Raw genomic sequence first — 18,089 nt, forward strand, 5'->3', positions numbered from 1 at the left:
AAATCAGGAAACAAAAACCTGAAGAATTTTGGAGATTTTCACTAATCTTGGATGATTTACAATAGCGCTCAAGGTGTGCTTATATTGAGCACATGCATGATAAACATAGAAAGAGATCAAGCAGACTACGGAAAGAGATAATGATGGAATATTCTAATCTAATCTACTTACTAATTAAATCTAGCTGCCTATTCTAGTGGGTTGCCTCATTAACCAACTTGCTTAATCTCCCACAAGAAGATCTAACGGTGAGATCTACACCTAATCTAACGGTGGATCTCACATATTCTAAAATGCCCCCTCAAACGTATATGGATTGAAAATCGATATACGTTTGATTACAATAAAATTCCCCAATATGAAAAATAAAAACCTCCACTTGAAATTCCCATAGGAAAATAGAATCCTATGATTTGAGCACGCTGACGAATTTTGATGATGAATATCCCTTGATGTTATAGTATCCTGATATTGTTGATGAAACACTGCTTGTTGATATGCCGCCAAGAGGGCTTATAAAAGCCAATGGATCATAGATCCTAGAGAAGACTCAAGCTTCCATCCCCTTCTCTTTTCACATGCCTCATATCATCATTTCTCAAAAAAAAAAATTTTGAGGGTCTGCAACGATGGTGGCGGGGAAAGATGGACTTGAAGGAAGAGATCATGCCATGAGAGGCAGTCCTATCAATTGTTTTCCATTTTTTTTATTTTTTTTGCAAGACTCGGCCCTCTAAGACAGAGAATAGGTAGGCATGCTCTTCTGGGTTTGGGATTCAAAGAAGAATTGTTGAGGTCAACAAGGGTTGATGGTGTTCTGGGGTGCAGGATAAAATAAAGAAATAAAGCAATGGTTGAATTAAAGTTAAAGAAAAATCAATGAGATCGAACGAGACCGGGCGGACGGCCGATGGCTATAGCAGTCGTCCGCCGGAGAACGAAATCAACACTATTATGGTCAGACCCGGATTGGATCTTCTTGCTTTGATACCATGAAGAATTTTGGAGATTTTCACTAATCTTGGATGATTTACAATAGAGCTCAAGGTGTGCTTATATCGAGCACATACATGATAAACATAGAAAGAGATCAAGCAGACTACGGAAAGAGATAATGATGGAATATTCTAATCTAATCTACTTACTAATTAAATCTAGCTGCCTATTCTAGTGGGTTGCCTCATTAACCAACTTGCTTAATCTCCCACAAGAAGATCTAACGGTGAGATCTACGCCTAATCTAACGGTGGATCTCACATATTCTAACATCTACTCAAAATATGATCAACTTTTTCTTGATTTTTAGCCACTTCTTAGGCTCGTCTCAATCGTACCCTCTCAAATCTCTCTCATTCTGCCACTGCCCTACGCCTCTCTCACCACTTGGTGACACCGATTTAACATAAAAGAATAGGATGGAGAGCAGTCACAAACAGGAAGACCATCCAAGAAACTATGCCTTCCACTAGCTAGGTTAGTGACAAGCCAATGACTGAAGATACTATCAAAGCTTATCAATCTGATACAATCACTCTCTCACTGAGAACAATCCTCTAGATGGTGGAGATCCCAACCCATAACTGTTGGAAGTTGACCAAGCAAAAGGTGACCCACCCCAAGAAAATGAAGTGTGACTGGAGGTGAGTGGAAAGAAGGACTTTCCCAATCCTCAACAAGGCCACCACAATTTGAGGAAGAGCCAGAGATCCAGAAACTGAGTCAAAGGATGGGAGATGTCTTGGAACATAAGGGGTTACAGTGGTTCTTGAGATCCTTTTTGTTTTCACTCTCCCTTAGATATTGTTTGTAAGATTAGCTCTTGGCTTTGCTTTCTTGGTTTCTATCCCTATTCTTGTGATAGGGTTAATGTTGTGTTCGTTGATTGTAATACTTTTCACTTCTTAATAAACCAGTAGGGTCCCTGCCAAAACCCAGCTTAACTATCTCAAAAAAAAAAAAAAAACTTGAGCAGGGCCTTAATGTAACATTTTGGTTGATTTGGGGTGAAAGGAACTCTTCCCTTAATGGCAAGAAAAGAGCAACACAATTGGTTGGATTAGCTAGAGGATTAAGTTCAATGTGGTTGTGCACGTGAGATGTTTCTCTAATAAAGTTGTGTCATAAGGCCTTGTTTGGATTGCAAGAATTTTTTTGGAAAAGCTTGGTAAGTAAAGATATTCCTAAAAGTTCTTAGGTTTTTTTTTTTCACTCACAAAAAAAAAAAAGATAACTTGAATCAACCCTATTCGATTTTTACTTAAAAGTAACCTTCAAATTATGGTAATATCACTTCAAACTAACCGCTAACATATTATTAAGATGCATTAAAAATGTAAATCTACACATTGTTTGAGAAAAAAAACTCAGAAGCCATGTAAAACTCTTAATCCCTAAGTAAATTTATTGTAGATTTATATTTTCAATGCACCTTAACGAGTGCCCTAACAAAACCCTATTATAAATCATGGAAAGAAACAATGTTCGCAAGAAAAAAAATTCCATCAGAAATGTTTTTCTTGCAATCCAAACAGGGCCTGAAAAGAAGGAAGATGGAAAAAAAAAAAACTCTAGTAATTAAGGGCGTCATTGTCATTTCGTCATCATTTTGCCGACCAATAAGGAACCACGTTTTTAAAGCGTTTTTCTCTGTCTGTTTTCAAGAATGACTTTTTTTTTCCAAGAAAAACACCAGAAAAGAGAAGAACGTGTAGTTATTTTTAGAGAAAAGACAAATAAAAGAGGATTGAGAAGGTGAAAAGGGTGTGGAAATATCATTTCTCAATAAATAAATGCAAATTAGAAAAGAAATACGAGGGAGCGTACCCAAATCAATTCGCGGACCAAAGTATCTTTGTGGGACAACCCCACACTCTTTTTCTGATTTTTTTCAGTGAGATCAGCAATTATCAAAGTCTCTGACGTATGTTGCATGACATCAGAAACATACATAACACATACTACGTCACACCATATTGATTAGATCCGTGTGGTATCAGTGTAAGGTCCATAACGCGCTATCTTGCCTTTATGATGTCAATTGACAGCACTTAGGCAGAGAGGAGATTGTACTAAAATATTATCACTAATCAAGTCGGCAATGGTAAAAACATGGCCTCAGGCCTCAGCACACCTGGGAAAATCCACTTCTGGACTTGACTTTTGGAGAAATATAGTAATATTAAGAAGGTAAGATACATTTGCAGAGAACAATGATAATTGTATGTGGAGAGAAGATGGAATGTATACGAAACCTTACTTATTTATTCTCGTTAAGATGTGATAATACTATAAAATTAAGTAATGAGACAAATGTGACGGAGTCTGATAATTTTTAAAAAAAAATGAGGCAATTGTGATTGCGCTGAAGAAACTTGGATGAATGGTAGATGATTTGAGGTGTATTATTGGCATCGCCTTTCTTAAGACAATATTTGCCTGCACCAACTGACAAAATTATGCGAATTGAGTTTTCGTAAATTTGCTTTTGAAGTGAAAGTCCGCTCAAGACACCGATGTTTGTTTCCAACTTTTTCTTGTGGGGTTAAAATTTTAGTCTTCCTAAAGCTTTCTACCACATTTTTCATATACACTTACTATGAAAATTTCCTCAGATTAGACTCAGCATAGTCCTATTAGATTGAAGTAGTCTAAAACTCACATAGATTATTGTTGGAATTTTTGAAAAGGTTTGTTTGTAAAGGCATCTTTTTCGAAGGAGGCGGAACGGCATCAGTTTGAAATGGTGTCCATCCTTGAAAGGGTGGGTGTGTTGATTCTTGAAAGGGGATGTATACTTTCCAAATAGATGTTTTCACTCCTATAAATAGAGGGTGTAGTCTCCTAAAATTAAAAAACAAACAAACTCAGAATTTTGACTTTCTTGCTCTCTTTAGCATTCTCTCTCTTATGAAAGCATTTGCCATATATTTGAATTATTCCTTTTAGAAATTTATTTGAGAATTCTCCAAGATTTGCTACTTGTAGATTCCACCGAGACTTAAGTGAGAGCGAATAAAGCCTTAAGGAAAGTGTTACGTGCACGCCTCAAAGTCCACTTTCCTTATACAAATTACATATCAGTTATAAAACAATTATTCTACTATTTTGATCAATGGAAAGTACCTCCATGTGCAGCTGCTATATCCTGAAAGTTAAAATCAAAGAATGCATGGCCCAATTATTTGATAGGTGATTCACAAATGGAATGTTACAATAAATTGAGTTCCACTCCACATTTATGTCCTCGAATGAATTGCTAAGAAACCCTTTTTTTTTTGGGCGGGGGGGGTGGGTGGTGGGTGGGGGTAGGTAAGCTGGGGTTTGGCGGGGCCCCCTTTTCATGGGTTTATGGTAAGAAACTTATAGCTAGAACCCTCGACAGCTGCCCTCTTAATAATAGAACCTATAAAAGTAAATTAGCCAAATAATGCTTCTTTCATGGAATTCCACAGGGCCACAATCCTCTTTATTCTTTCTTTATAAAAAGGGAGAAAGGAAGATAACCCCACGGACCTACAATGTTTGGGTTGCCCCACCATTCGTTTTCATTGACTCATCTTCTTTGATAAATACCACCAGAGGAACAACTCTGCAACGCAAACTCCCTCTCCATGTCTAAAGCTCAGCCCCTACTTGTGGACCTTGTTACTCACACAAGCTATGTTCCTCCTCACTACATAAGACCCATATCCGATCGTCCAAATCTCAGGGATGTTCAATCTTCCGACGCATCCATTCCTCTCATAGATCTAGACGGTTTCGATGGCCCCAATCGCTCTAAGATAATCAAAGAGATTGGCCAAGCATGCAAGGCCGATGGTTTCTTCCAGGCACGTATATGTTAAGTCTATTATAGCGAATAATATATCTAATTTACTCTAAAACGTCCCCTCAAATGTATGCGGATTGGAAATTGACATACGCTTGATTACATATAGAATTCTCCAATTTGATGCACACTACTTGATGTAATTTCCTTTCTACTGTATTTTAGTCTCGTTATTGATTTTTTTAGACAATATGGTTTTGGTCTTTATAGGTGAAAAATCATGGGATATCTGAGCGTCTGATCGAGGACATTTTATGGGTTTCTAGGGAGTTTTTCAAACTTCCTGAGTCAGAGAGAATGAAGAATTATTCAGATGATCCTTCGAAAACCACTCGTCTTTCGACTAGCTTCAATGTCAAAAAGGAAAAGGTTTCTAACTGGAGGGATTTCTTGAGACTCCATACCTACCCTCTAGAGGACTTCATACACGATTGGCCTTCCAACCCTACTTCTTTCAGGTTAATAATAATTTCAAATCGCAACACCCGTTAACAGCAATGACATAAGCATAAAAAAGGAGTGTAGATATCATTTCAGAGATTTTATATGATGTGTGGCCTTTATTTTATTTTTTTTCAAAAGTACGGTACGGACCCAAGCCGTCCATTTATTAGGTCACAGCGTAAATAGGTTGTGCCCCAAAAAATCATTTTCATAGGATGATCCTAACCCTCCAATCTACGGCTTTAATAGATCGAAGGGTTAGGATCAACCTATGAAAATGATTTTTGGGGCACAACCTATTTACGTTGTGGCCCAACAAATGGACGGTTTGGATCATGGAGTGGGCCGTACCGTACTACGTTTTGAAAAATACGGGTTTATACGGCCACACATCATATAAAATCTTATCATTTTATTCCCAAGTTTAATTATTAAATTCTTAATCATCTAGCGCACCTTTTTTTTTACAGACGAATTGTGGGTGATTACAGCACGAATGCAAGAGGTCTGGTACTAAGACTACTGGAAGCCATTTCTGAGAGTCTTGGGCTAGAAAAAGACTACATAGAAAAAGCTCTAAGCAAGCAAGCACAGCACATGGCCATTAATTACTACCCACGATGTCCAGACCCAGAACTTACTTACGGATTACCAGGTCACACAGACCCCAATGCCCTAACAATTCTTCTGCAAGACCAAGTTTCAGGATTACAAGTCCTAAGAAATCACAAGTGGGTTGCTGTTAATCCCATCCCAAACACCTTTGTTGTAAACATTGGCGATCAAATACAGGTAAAAAATAAAGATAATCTATAACAAAATGATATTCCCACACTCCCTTGTTAACACCCCTATGTGTATATGTATTTTTTTTAGGTACTGAGTAACGGGTGTTACAAGAGTGTGATCCATAGGGCAGTGGTAAACAACAGCGTGGAGAGAATTTCTGTCCCAACTTTCTATTGTCCTTCTCCTGATGCAGTAATCGCACCTGCACGGTCATTGATTGACGAGCAAAAGCCTCCAATGTACAGAAGTTTTACCTATGGTGAATATTATGAGAAGTTTTGGGATTGGGGGCTTCAAACAGGGTGCTGCTTAGACATGTTCAGAGCATAGTTTGAATTCGAATAAATGGTGTAAAACAAAGGGCCTTGATTTGTAACTTAGTTTTTAAGGTATCTACTGGTTTATGGATTGTTTTTGTACTGAGGAAGCTTCCTCTTTTGTAGATTCTTGGTAGAATTGATTTTTGTTGGATATCACTGTGTTAGATTTGGTGTTATTGAACCTTTTTTTTAATACCAAGGAATTGTGAGTTTTGGACCCAGAACTTGTAACTCTGATACCATGTTAAACAACCAATTTCTCCAAAAGCTTAAGCTGTTAGAGCTGGTGTTATTTAATTATTTACTACTTCAGCAGCAAGTGGATATCGTTGAAAGGAATTTCGCAGATGACTTTTGCATTGAGACAACAACCAGGCAGTCTCACTTTTTGGTAGATTTTATCTTATTCATTCGATTCATCTAAGGTGACTGTTGTCTCGTGCAAAAGTAAGCTGCAAAATTCCTAGGAAATCCCTTCTTTTTATAGTAGGCAAAACATGTGACACTCTTGTTGCACATGGATTTGTATGTGCCAGGAGAAAATTTACAGCAAAATTATCCTCGTATGAAGTGGGCCTAGCCATAATTTTTGAAAAATAATGAACCTAACAGCGCACACCACATAAAATCTCGTAGTCCTAATGTATGTGATAGTGTATTTTTTATCGTTGAAAGTGGATTGTTGGCTATACAAGTTTTGACATCACAACAAATTGAATATTATTGACTGCTAGAATTGGACGATTGAGGAGAACATGGTCATGGGATATCCAAAGCAAGGGCTATCAATTGGTAAAGTGTGTGTTCTTCCACCCCGAGGTTGGAGGTTCAATCCCAGCTTACCTACCAAGAATAACAAATCGGTTCATATCAATTAAAGGTGGACCCTCCTGGGCTGGTTGGCACATGGATTCTGAGAAACAGGGTAACTATCCCAATACATCTTTTCCAAAAAATCGAACAAGATACCTTTCCGCTTTCAATCTTTTTTCCCCATACCTTTCCTTCTTCCCTTTTCCACTTTCACCGATTTCTAGGTCAAAAAGGAGGGCGGAGTGAAAAGGTTGCTCCAATGTTGGTCTAAAGGTATGGTTGTATTTTTGAAAAGGTTGCTCCAATGTTTTGATAAACACGTGCTCCACATGTTTGTCGTGTAGCATTTAAGGGGCTTTAAGAGCTTTTTGAGAACCGTAATATTCCTCTGACAGCGCTTTTAATACTACACAACAAAATTGAGCGCTTGTTTATCAAAACATTGGAGCGTAGAAATCATTTCCCTAAACATAATGCTAATTAAACCCTTATTTTGAAGAGAAAAGCGTTCCTACCTGCGCTGCAGCGCAGGGAGCTTATCTGCGCTTTAGTGGTTTATAAAGCATCCCATTCGTTCGTATAGCGGGTCCACAAGAAAGGAACCAATGGGATGCTTTATAAGCCACTAAGCTCCCTGCGCTGCAGCGCAGGAACGCTTTTCTCTATTTTGAATTGATTTTAAACATTGGATTTTCAATTTTTATAATTATCCGTATATTTTTTAATTTCTTCAATTCAAAATGTTCCTCGACTTGATTTGAAAAAATGTTGCAATTTGCTTTCCAAATTCCCATAACATAATTGTTTGAGAAAATAACTAATTAAAAAATATTAATTTTGCAAAAGGTACACCACTAATTTTCTTCAAAATGTCTTGATAATAAAAAAATATTTTGGCCTAATAGATCATCTAGTATCATCTTGAGGCCTCTAAATACACTCAAATTAAATATAATTAAACTTAAATTAATTGAGAATTTGTAGTTAATTCCTTAACTTCGATGAGCACATTGCAATGTGTCCCAGCATGGGCATTCGTTACTCTGTAATGTATTGTGCCCTATGTTCCATGCCAAAGAATTCAACACAACGACTTCTCTAGTTATGTTTACTACACACAAATTATTTAATGTGATCCAACATATTCTGAAAAAACCGTGCATGAGCTTCATTATGTTGAATTACTTTCCAGTCTCTCACACGTGTAAATTTCCACAATTTGTGAACGAATGCATTCTAATGTGAGACATACCAACACACAATCCATGCATGAAACTCCACATCGGCCGGTCCTATGGCCCTTTCACCAGTGTCCTATATATATAGATATATATATATTCCATTGTTTTGTCTAGGTCCTAAATCGGTCGCTAATTAGGTCACTTCACATTCCTGACACCCAGCTTACCATTGAAATATGGGAAATGATAAATGCGCCCCTTTTCATCACATGGGACACCCAACTGAAGTGTACCTGGCAATCAAACCCATTGAATCCTTCTGATGTGAAGTACATTAGCCCATCTACAGTCATTGATACATTGTTGCTGGGTGTCTTGAAAAGGGACGCATTTATTATTTCCCGGAAATATAGGTCAAACAGGCTAATAGGATTTTCCAAGTTCCATCAATCCCATTATATATATTACAGTACAATCAAGTAGAACTAGATTAATAACACGATGAAATGGCCTTGCAAGGCCTCATAAAATACTATTAGTCCCAATACCCCTTTATCTTATCCTAAATATTTAAAAGCTTACTTTGTTTCATTCTCTCAAAACATCTTTATTTCCTTCTTCTATCCCCTGACTGCCAAGTGGAGAAAGTTGTTTACTCTAACATGAGATTGGTGGTCTATGAAGTCATTATCAACGATTAAGGATTCCATCAACATCCGGCTAGTTCCCCTCCCATAAGAAAAGGTGCAAAAAACTTTGGTGCATTAGCAAGAGACGCGCATCAATCGTGTAGGTAATCTTATTATATTATTTTTTATTAATTAGATGCTTTTATGGTTAAATCTTGATTACTGATCATCATGACACTATGTATGATATATACGATGATCATCAAACTAACCACGTGTGATCCTATGATCATATTATCCAATAGTATAGTTTGATATCGAATCTTAATTTCATGACAATCAGGAACACCAAGCAAGATCTGATTATCATCAAATCTTAATATGAAAATTATCATACCCATGCACATGACCTAATAGTCAGGTCTTAATTTAATGGTCATTGAACATACCACACATCTTCCAGTGATCATCATATCTTGATCAGATAATCATCGAACCTACCACATGTGATCCGATGGTCATCAAACTGTATAACATAATCCGGTAGTCACATCTAAATCTAATGATCACTAGACCTATTTCTTAGAAAGTTTCCTCCTTTTCTTTAGCATGATAGGTATCTACGAATATATAAGTACAAAATTAAAAAAAGAAAACTAGAAAATTTTTTCCGAAGATAATCGCTGCATGCCACTGGTCCCCAATGTAACCTTAGCATCGATAAAAATCAATGAAAATTTGTCATCTTTCAAAAAATAAAATAATCGCTGCATTCTTTAGTAGGTGAATTAAATCCCTTCCGCAAATATATGGCGGATGGCCATGCATGCACAAGCAACCAAAAAATAAAGTGGGCCCCACATTATTTGGGTGACCCAAACCATTCATTTGTTGGGCCCTGACGTAGAGAGGGAGTACACAGAAAATCTTCTCTCCAGATGAATCATATGTAGAAGATATTCTCAGAACACGCCCTATCTATTTCACCGGCCAAAGCAAATGAATATGTTGTGCGGATGTCTTGTATTCTGGCATTATATATTACCCTGATGGAGTAATGTGCGCGACATACAAATTTAATTTTTGGGTTTTCTCTTATGGGTATTTCGGTAAATTTCTCCATATAGTGGCGTTGATATACGAACCACATCTTAGGGTTACGGGATTATGTTTTTTCTATGTGTTTTCTTGGCCAAGAAGAAGAGAGTTTGTAACCCTAGATCAAAATAGTGAAAAATCTCACACGTGTAAATTTCCAGTCTGTCACACGTGTAAATTTCCACAATTTGTGAACAAATGCATTCTAATGTGAGACATACCAACACACAATCCATGCATGAAACTCCACATCGGCCGGTCCTATGGCCCTTTCACCAGTGCCATATATATATATATATATATATTCCATTGTTTTGTCTAGGTCCTAAATCGGTCGCTAATTAGGTCACTTCACATTCCTGAAACCCAGCTTACCATTGAAGTATGGGAAATGATAAATGCGCCCCTTTTCATCACGTGGGACACCCAACTGAAGTGTACCTGGCAATCAAACCCATTGAATCCTTCTGATGTGAAGTACATTAGCCCATCTACAGTCATTGATACATTGTTGCTGGGTGTCTTGAAAAGGGACGCATTTATTATTTCCCGGAAATATAGGTCAAACAGGCTAATAGGATTTTCCAAGTTCCATCAATCCCATTATATATATTACAGTACAATCAAGTAGAACTAGATTAATAACACAATGAAATGGCCTTGCAAGGCCTCATAAAATACTATTAGTCCCAATACCCCTTTATCTTATCCTAAATATTTAAAAGCTTACTTTGTTTCATTCTCTCAAAACATCTTTATTTCCTTCTTCTATCCCCTGACGGCCAAGCGGAGAAAGTTTTTCACTCTAACATGAGATTGGTGGTCTATGAAGTCATTATCAACGATTAAGGATTCCATCAACATCCGGCTAGTTCCCCTCCCATCAGAAAAGGTGCAAAAAACTTTGGTGCATTAGCAAGATACGCGCATCAATCGTGTAGGTAATCTTATTATATTATTTTTTATTAATTAGATGCTTTTATGGTTAAATCTTGACTACTGATCATCGTGACACTATGTATGATATATACGATGATCATCAAACTAACCACGTGTGATCCTATGATCATATTATCCAATAGTATAGTTTGATATTGAATCTTAATTTCATGACATTCAGGAACACCAAGAAAGATCTGATTATCATCAAATCTTAATATGAAAATTATCATACCCATGCACATGACCTAATAGTCAGGTCTTAATTTAATGGTCATTGAACATACCACACATCTTTCAGTGATCATCATATCTTGATCAGATAATCATCGAACCTACCACATGTGATCCGATGGTCATCAAACTGTATAACATAATCCGGCAGTCACATCTAAATCTAATGATCACTAGACCTATTTCTTAGAAAGTTTCCTCCTTTTCTTTAGCATGATAGGTATCTACGAATATATAAGTACAAAATTTTAAAAAGAAAACTAGAAAATTTTTCCCGAAGATAATCGCTGCATGCCACTGGTCCCCAATGTAACCTTAGCATCGATAAAAATCAATGAAAATTTGTCATCTTTAAAAAAAAAAAAAATCGCTGCACTCTTTATTAGGTGAATTAAATCCCTTCCGCAAGTATATGGCGGATGGCCATGCATGCACAAGCAACCAAAAAATAAATTGGTCCCCCACATTATTTGGGTGACCCAAACCATTCATTTGTTGGGCCTTGACGTAGAGAGGGCGTACACAGAAAATCTTCTCTCCAGATTAATCATATGTAGAAGATATTCTCAGAACACACTCTATCTATTTCACTGGCCAACGCAAATGAATATGTTGTGCGGATGTCTTGTATTCTGGCATTATATATAACCCTGATGGAGTAATGTGCTTGATGTACAAATTTAATTTTTGGGTTTTCTCTTATGGGTATTTCGGTAAATTTCTCCATATAGTGGCGTTGATATATGAACCACATCTTAAGGTTACGGGATTATGTTTTTTTCTATGTGTTTTCTTGGCCAAGAAGAAGAGAGTTTGTAACCCTAGACCAAAATAGTGAAAAATCTCTCCCCCCACCTCCCCCGTCGTGGACTTAGGCAGTGTCGAACCTCGTAAAATCTTGTGTTTCTTGTGTGACTGTGTTCTTTGTATCGTTCTTTTGGTGTTTTGTTGCACATCGTGGTTGATCCTTGTCAAAAAGGTATTTCTCAGTTTTTTCTACATAATCGTTTGGATCACCCAAATAATGTGGGCCCCACTGTATTTTTGAGCTACAAGGGCATGAAGGGCCGTCCACCATAGAACTTGTCCAATAGTGGGAATGGGTATAATCGTCCATACGAAAATGCTACTACACATGTGCCACAATAAAAGAAGCAGTTATCTAACTTCCTCACGTTTATGTGTCTTCCTAACAACAAACCTCTTCAAACCCTTCTCTCTCGCACTCTCTATTTCTCTATTTCCCCAACGAGGCCGTTTCACCTGCGTCGCGACACAGGTTAACAAGCTTCGTCGCCTATGTCTCCACCGTTAGATTGAGTGAGCGGTGGAGATTAGTTAGGGAACCCGTTGAGAAGGTATCCGGTATCCTCTCTTCCATGTCTAGTAGTCCAATGGGATTTGAGCTAAAAAATGACAACCAAACAACATTTGGTATTTCATATTCCTAGAAATGCTCAGCCGTCTTCCCTACTTTTTGCAACCAAACAGAGCATTAGGGAACCCGTTGAGAAGGTATCCGATATCCTCTCTTTCCACTTTTTTCCTATGTTTTAGGATGAAAATTTGAACTAGCTGAAAAAAAAAAATGCCGCCAGTTTCCTATCTCAACTCACTACCCCTCATCTCCATCGACACAGTATTTTCTTCGAACTAAACCAAAGAAATTTCGTCTCAGGCATCTAGAAAGATTTTCCTCTTTTTACTTATGCTGGTTTTGTATTTGAAGAAATATCATCGAAGATAAATATTCCCGCAAATGAGAGAGAACAAAAAAAAAAGCCTAGCAACATGAAGGAAGGTCCTGAAAATGATGCAGTGATTCAAATAAATAACTTGCTGCTCACAAGAAATGTAATCTGCCCACTTGTTGTTCAATTCAGGGCAGATTTAGATGTCTGGGTTTGTCAATTTGGGTCAAAATTTTTATTGACCAGACAATCTCAAACAAATTTCAATTGATTTCGCCAAATTTTATAAGTTTTCAAAAACTGATTTACAACAAGAGAGTGGCAATTCTTGTTTGAGCAGGGAGCAATTTGAATTGACATGGCCCATTGGTCTCGCCATGGCCAAACAGGGTGATGGATTCGGTTCGGATCTGAAGTCAAGAAAAAAAAATCTCTATTAATGTTATTAGATAAAATATCAATTCATATTTCCTTTGTACTGCGTCCCAAATGTTGAATTTGTTCCATCTCTTCTCTGAATTGAAGTGTTTGAATTTTTTTATTCAATTTAGCATCTGATCCTCAACCTCTGCACTTTCTTTTTCTCTTTTGGAAATGTGAAAATAAGAATTATTCTTCCACCATAACAATTTTTCCCCGTCATTCCCCCTTTTTTCCTTAGGGTGTGTTCAGTTGTGTTTGGGAAACAGAAACGGAAAAGAAATTAGGCCTCGTTTCCGTGGAAAGCGATTTTTTTGGTCATTTTGTTGCCAAATCATGGAAAGCGCGGAGAAACCATACGTCCCATGCGGAATCAAAGAAATCCTATTTGTCAAGGGTCTTTCCGCGAGAAGAAATCCGTGAGTAACCATCGGATTCCAATTTTTTTTTCTCAAGCAGCGCCTCTTGAGAAGCGACGAAAAAAAAAGAAACCCTAGCCTCCTTGGCCTCGCACGACTCTTCTCCGTCCATCGCACTTCCTCGGGCACGCCTCCTCCCTTTCTTCCTTTCTCCATTTTTTATATTTTCCTTCATTTTCGGTATCAAATGTCTAGTTTCTATCTTGATTTTGAAGCTATACTTTCTAAACCATCGTTTTTTGTCGGATCTATGGGTATTGTTCCGGTTTCCGTTTTTCGTGCCAAGTTTTGATGTCTTTCTTGAATCCATGCTCTGTAAACCCTATGTAAACCCTAGTATTCCTTGAATCATGTCTTTCTAAACCATCTTTTTCTATATCAAATGTCTGGTTTATCTCTTAATGTTGAAGCTATGCTTTCTAAGTATTCTTGATGGATGAATGTTCTTTATTGTATTTTCCTTTTTTTGTGTGGCATTTTTGGTGTTTAATCTTTGTTTTTTGCTGCTTGATTTTTTTAGGGTAAGGATTTGTGGGTTTGGATTTGAGGGTTTGGATTAGGGGTTTGGGTTCGGTTAAAAATAAATTTCGACTATATTTTCTGATTTGGTTGGTTTGGGTTTATTTTTAGCTTTGATACATAATCATTTTTTGATGTACTTTGTTTTGCAGGTGGTTGGTGTCCTTATTTGATTTTATTTTTCAAGAACTGTTCAACTGAATGCACATTCATGCTGTTTCTTCACAGTTTCTTTTCTGTTTCCTGGCAACTGAATGCGCACTTCAACTGCTTTCTTAGCAGTTTCTTTTCCTTCACATTTCTTCCGCCGTCATTTCCTTTTCATTTCCGTTTCCTGTGCGCAACTTAAGAGACCTTAAATATTTTCAAATTTTGTTTCTTTTATATGAAATTTCTACCTGAATATGCTTATGCTTCTGATCTCTCTCTCTCTCTCTCTCTCTTTAACTTCACAAACTAATCTCCACCGCTCACTCAATCTAACGGTGGAGACATAGGCGACGAAGGTGAAACGGCCTCTCTCCCTCTCTCTCGTGCCCTTGTTCCTCTTTCTTTCTGCTACTGACTCGAAGGAGAGGAGAAGAATATCTCACCCGTGAACGCATAAAGGTATGTCTCATTAGGGTTTCTACATCACTCTCTCTGTCTCTCAGGCTACGATCTTAATGGATTCCGTGGAGCCCCAATCTCTAAAGAAACTGAGCTTGAAATCCCTAAAACGTTCTCTTGATTTCTTCTCCCCCGTATATGGCCACTATACTCCCTCTGATCCCAAGAGGTATGAATTACTATTACCCTTTCTATAATTTCTCCTCTCTAAACCTTAGGTTTTGACAATTACTTGTAAGAATTTTCTCCACTTTTAATGCCTATCTGTTGATTTGCTCCATTTTTAGTGCCTATCCAAAGAGTACTAATTGACATACTACTCTTTTTTCTTTTTCTTTTTTGTGGGTTTGTTGCAGTAAGTCGATGAGGATCAATTACAAGGTTAGTATTTGTTTTCTAATTCTTTCCTTATACCATTGGTGGTAATTTTATTTATTTCATTATCAACACTTGAAAAGGAACAATGGTCTTTATTGTAAGGTAATGTTAAACATCACATAGATTATTTTTATGTGGTATTTGCACATGATTTTCTTCCCTGACATGATTGATATTCATTTATATAGCAAAAAACAAAGAAGATATGGTTTGAATCACAGTCTAAGTTTCCTTAGGTATTATATCTGGGTCTGAGTATTTGTGGAGAGAAATTTGCATGACGAGCTCTTTCATCGTTGGCATTGACAGAAACTTTATTCTTTTCTCATTGATTACGTTTCCCATTAATTGATAAAAACCATTTGGTTTTACATGTCTCATGTACATCCAATGGAACGAGCGTCATTCATCTCATAAATAACTCGAGATTTGCTTTGAACACTAATTTGATGTCACTGCTCAATCTAATAAAATCCATTGGCATGTCTTTCTACAATCTGGTGGGTGGATATATTGTTGACTTATCAATATCTATGCTAATTTGACCATCTGAATTCTAAAGGCTTTCTTGAAAATTTCCAATTATTTTAATGGTGTTCCTTTCTACTTTTAAGAAAATTTTGGAATAAGAACAATACCCATTTTGATTGATGCAAAATTATCCATTTTAATGGTTTTCCTTTCTGATTTGATGCATGATTCTTTTCAAAGATTCGTGCTGAATATGGGGCAGTAAGAAACTTGTCCACTCAGCCTGCTCATGAAAATTCTGGTCCGGCTCTGGAAGATCAAGGTGATCAAGCAGTCACTTCTTCTGAACTAGTGGCTCTCCCAGGTACCCTGGATACTGTCAATGCATTTTTTACATTGCTGTTGCACATTATTTCATATTAGAATTGTGTTGTTCTCTCTTTTTTCTCCCATCTGGTACTTGCTTGTCTCTTGTATAAAGCTTGCATGTTTATTGCGCGTTTCTTCTGCTTTATCTTTTTATTTCATTTTTTTCTGAAAAGCCATTGAGAGAAATATGTAAGAGGCTTTTCTGTTAGAGACCCAAAAGTACATCCCCTTTTTCACTTTTCATATTCAGTAACTGGAGAATTCTATTATTTTCTTCTCAGCAAAAACAAAAAGGATTCACTGAGATTGCAATGAAACAGTACACCTAAAACTGGACAAGCTGTCCCCACAAAACCTCAAAATACAACTTGAGAAAAACGAGGCAGAAAACAGGAACTACTACTATATGTCTGGCAGAACAGAATCTCCATCGTCAACATTGCAATCAACTCTCTTCATTGGCTACTCTAGGGATCTGACAAAAAATAGGAGATACTTCCTGGATAATATATCTTCCACAATGTATCTTGCAAGGCAACTTGTACTCTGGGATTGTCTTTTAGCTCAGCTGATTAGGCTTTTTAGTCACCTCCCAGAATCAAAGAACCAACCAACTCCTACTTAAAAATGCACAGTTCCTGTTATTAGAGCTTTGACCTCTACCTCATTAGAACCTGATGTTGCAAATGGTCCTAGGTCTGGATTACCATGAGAGCTACCCCCAGAGTTGAGCTTAAGGCATTAGGGTATGGATACCGATTTGTAGCCACTATAGCCTTTGCTGATTTTTTCAATGCCACTTATCGTTCCAATTTCTTAGAACAGCGTCAACGCGATAGCCCAAGCAATACTCTTGAGCTCACCCAAAGAATAATAGATATTTTAGTTTTGTTATCCATCTTCCCTATGGTTTAGCTTCGCCTTTGAAATCTTGCATTTCTTTCCTCCAAAATGTGGCAAAGGTTTGCAAAAGGGGCTACTTTCCATAGAACTTTGCCAACTTTTTTGAAAGGCCACGCTCGCTAATTATGGTGGCGACATGGTGCTATGGAAAACCCATGACACGCTTTAAAGAGCTAGAATAATCCTCAGCACCCCCTCCAAAAAAAAAAAAAAATAGAAATTATCTCCCAATATAGAAACAAGTGATCCAGAGATGACTCCATTTTCTCACAAAGAGGACATCTGCTTGAGCAAAAACCATCCCTATTTTTTACTTTTTACAATTTATTTTTTCTTTTTTCTAACTTAATCTTAATCTAATAGTGACTGTAGGATGGTTGTATAAAGTCTGTTTTGTGAATCAAACCATTCTTAAATGAGAAAAATAGAAGATTAGGGCTTTTTTCTTTTCTCTTCTTTGTTTCAAACAACATTCACAGCATCTAAATGTCTTGATCAAAACTAATGGTTCGACTAGCCTTGTGGTCACTATCCCTTATTTATTATTGATGGCCGGTAACTAGGTCGTACTTATGCTGCTCTTTTCCTCTAATACTTCTTATCAGTGGTTGCTTGTCTGAATAAGTATCTTTCATGAAGTGTTTTCGTTGGTCTTTGAAATGTGCTCAAGTTATTTTATGTTGCTTCTCTTTGGGTGTTGATAAATTTTATCCTTTTTTTCCATTCAAGCTCCCTTGTAATGGCTTTATCACTATTAAACTCTTTTGTCTTCGTCATAAAACCACTAAAGGAGGTGTTCCAAATGAACAAAGTCTACACATTTATCATCTCCTCTCTTCTTTTTTCTTTTTGCTAACATCTGATATTATTGTTTGTAGGCAGCCAAGATTCTAAAAATCCACATAAAGCAGGTCAAAATGCTATTGTTGTTGCCCCGTCTTTGCAACCAAAAGGAATGTATGTTTGCTCCTCTTTTCGAATTGTATCGTATTTTTTATTTTGTGTTCGAACTTGGAGAACCTGTGCACCTTGTTG

The 18,089-nt window shown here is 37.1% G+C and overlaps 2 protein-coding genes across 3 annotated transcripts in view; both read left to right on the plus strand.

Moving 5' to 3' along the window:
• The first annotated feature begins 4,354 nt into the window (after nucleotides 1-4,354).
• Nucleotides 4,355-6,679, plus strand: LOC143887257 (protein DMR6-LIKE OXYGENASE 2-like). The gene is made up of 4 exons (XM_077391371.1): nucleotides 4,355-4,829; nucleotides 5,039-5,286; nucleotides 5,743-6,064; nucleotides 6,149-6,679. Exons 1-4 carry the CDS (start codon nucleotides 4,611-4,613, stop codon nucleotides 6,389-6,391), a joined length of 1,032 nt encoding a protein of 343 aa, XP_077247486.1. The 5' UTR covers nucleotides 4,355-4,610; the 3' UTR covers nucleotides 6,392-6,679.
• An 8,076-nt stretch (nucleotides 6,680-14,755) lies between these two features.
• Nucleotides 14,756-18,089, plus strand: part of PRL1 (pleiotropic regulatory locus 1) — a 28,095-nt gene continuing 24,761 nt past the window's right edge. Inside the window, exons 1-4 of one of the 2 annotated variants that reach the window (XM_077392241.1) lie at nucleotides 14,756-15,102; nucleotides 15,290-15,314; nucleotides 16,023-16,146; nucleotides 17,933-18,011. In XM_077392241.1, the coding sequence (XP_077248356.1) occupies nucleotides 14,990-15,102; nucleotides 15,290-15,314; nucleotides 16,023-16,146; nucleotides 17,933-18,011 (341 nt within the window). In that variant the 5' untranslated portion in view covers nucleotides 14,756-14,989. The remainder of the gene's footprint in view (nucleotides 15,103-15,289; nucleotides 15,315-16,022; nucleotides 16,147-17,932; nucleotides 18,012-18,089) is intronic. The other variant, XM_077392242.1, reaches the window with a different exon arrangement.

The sequence above is a fragment of the Tasmannia lanceolata genome, unplaced genomic scaffold (assembly GCF_043159265.1).
Source record: "Tasmannia lanceolata isolate RefF3 unplaced genomic scaffold, GAP_Taslan_0.1 ptg000012l, whole genome shotgun sequence".
Lineage (NCBI taxonomy): Eukaryota > Viridiplantae > Streptophyta > Magnoliopsida > Canellales > Winteraceae > Tasmannia > Tasmannia lanceolata.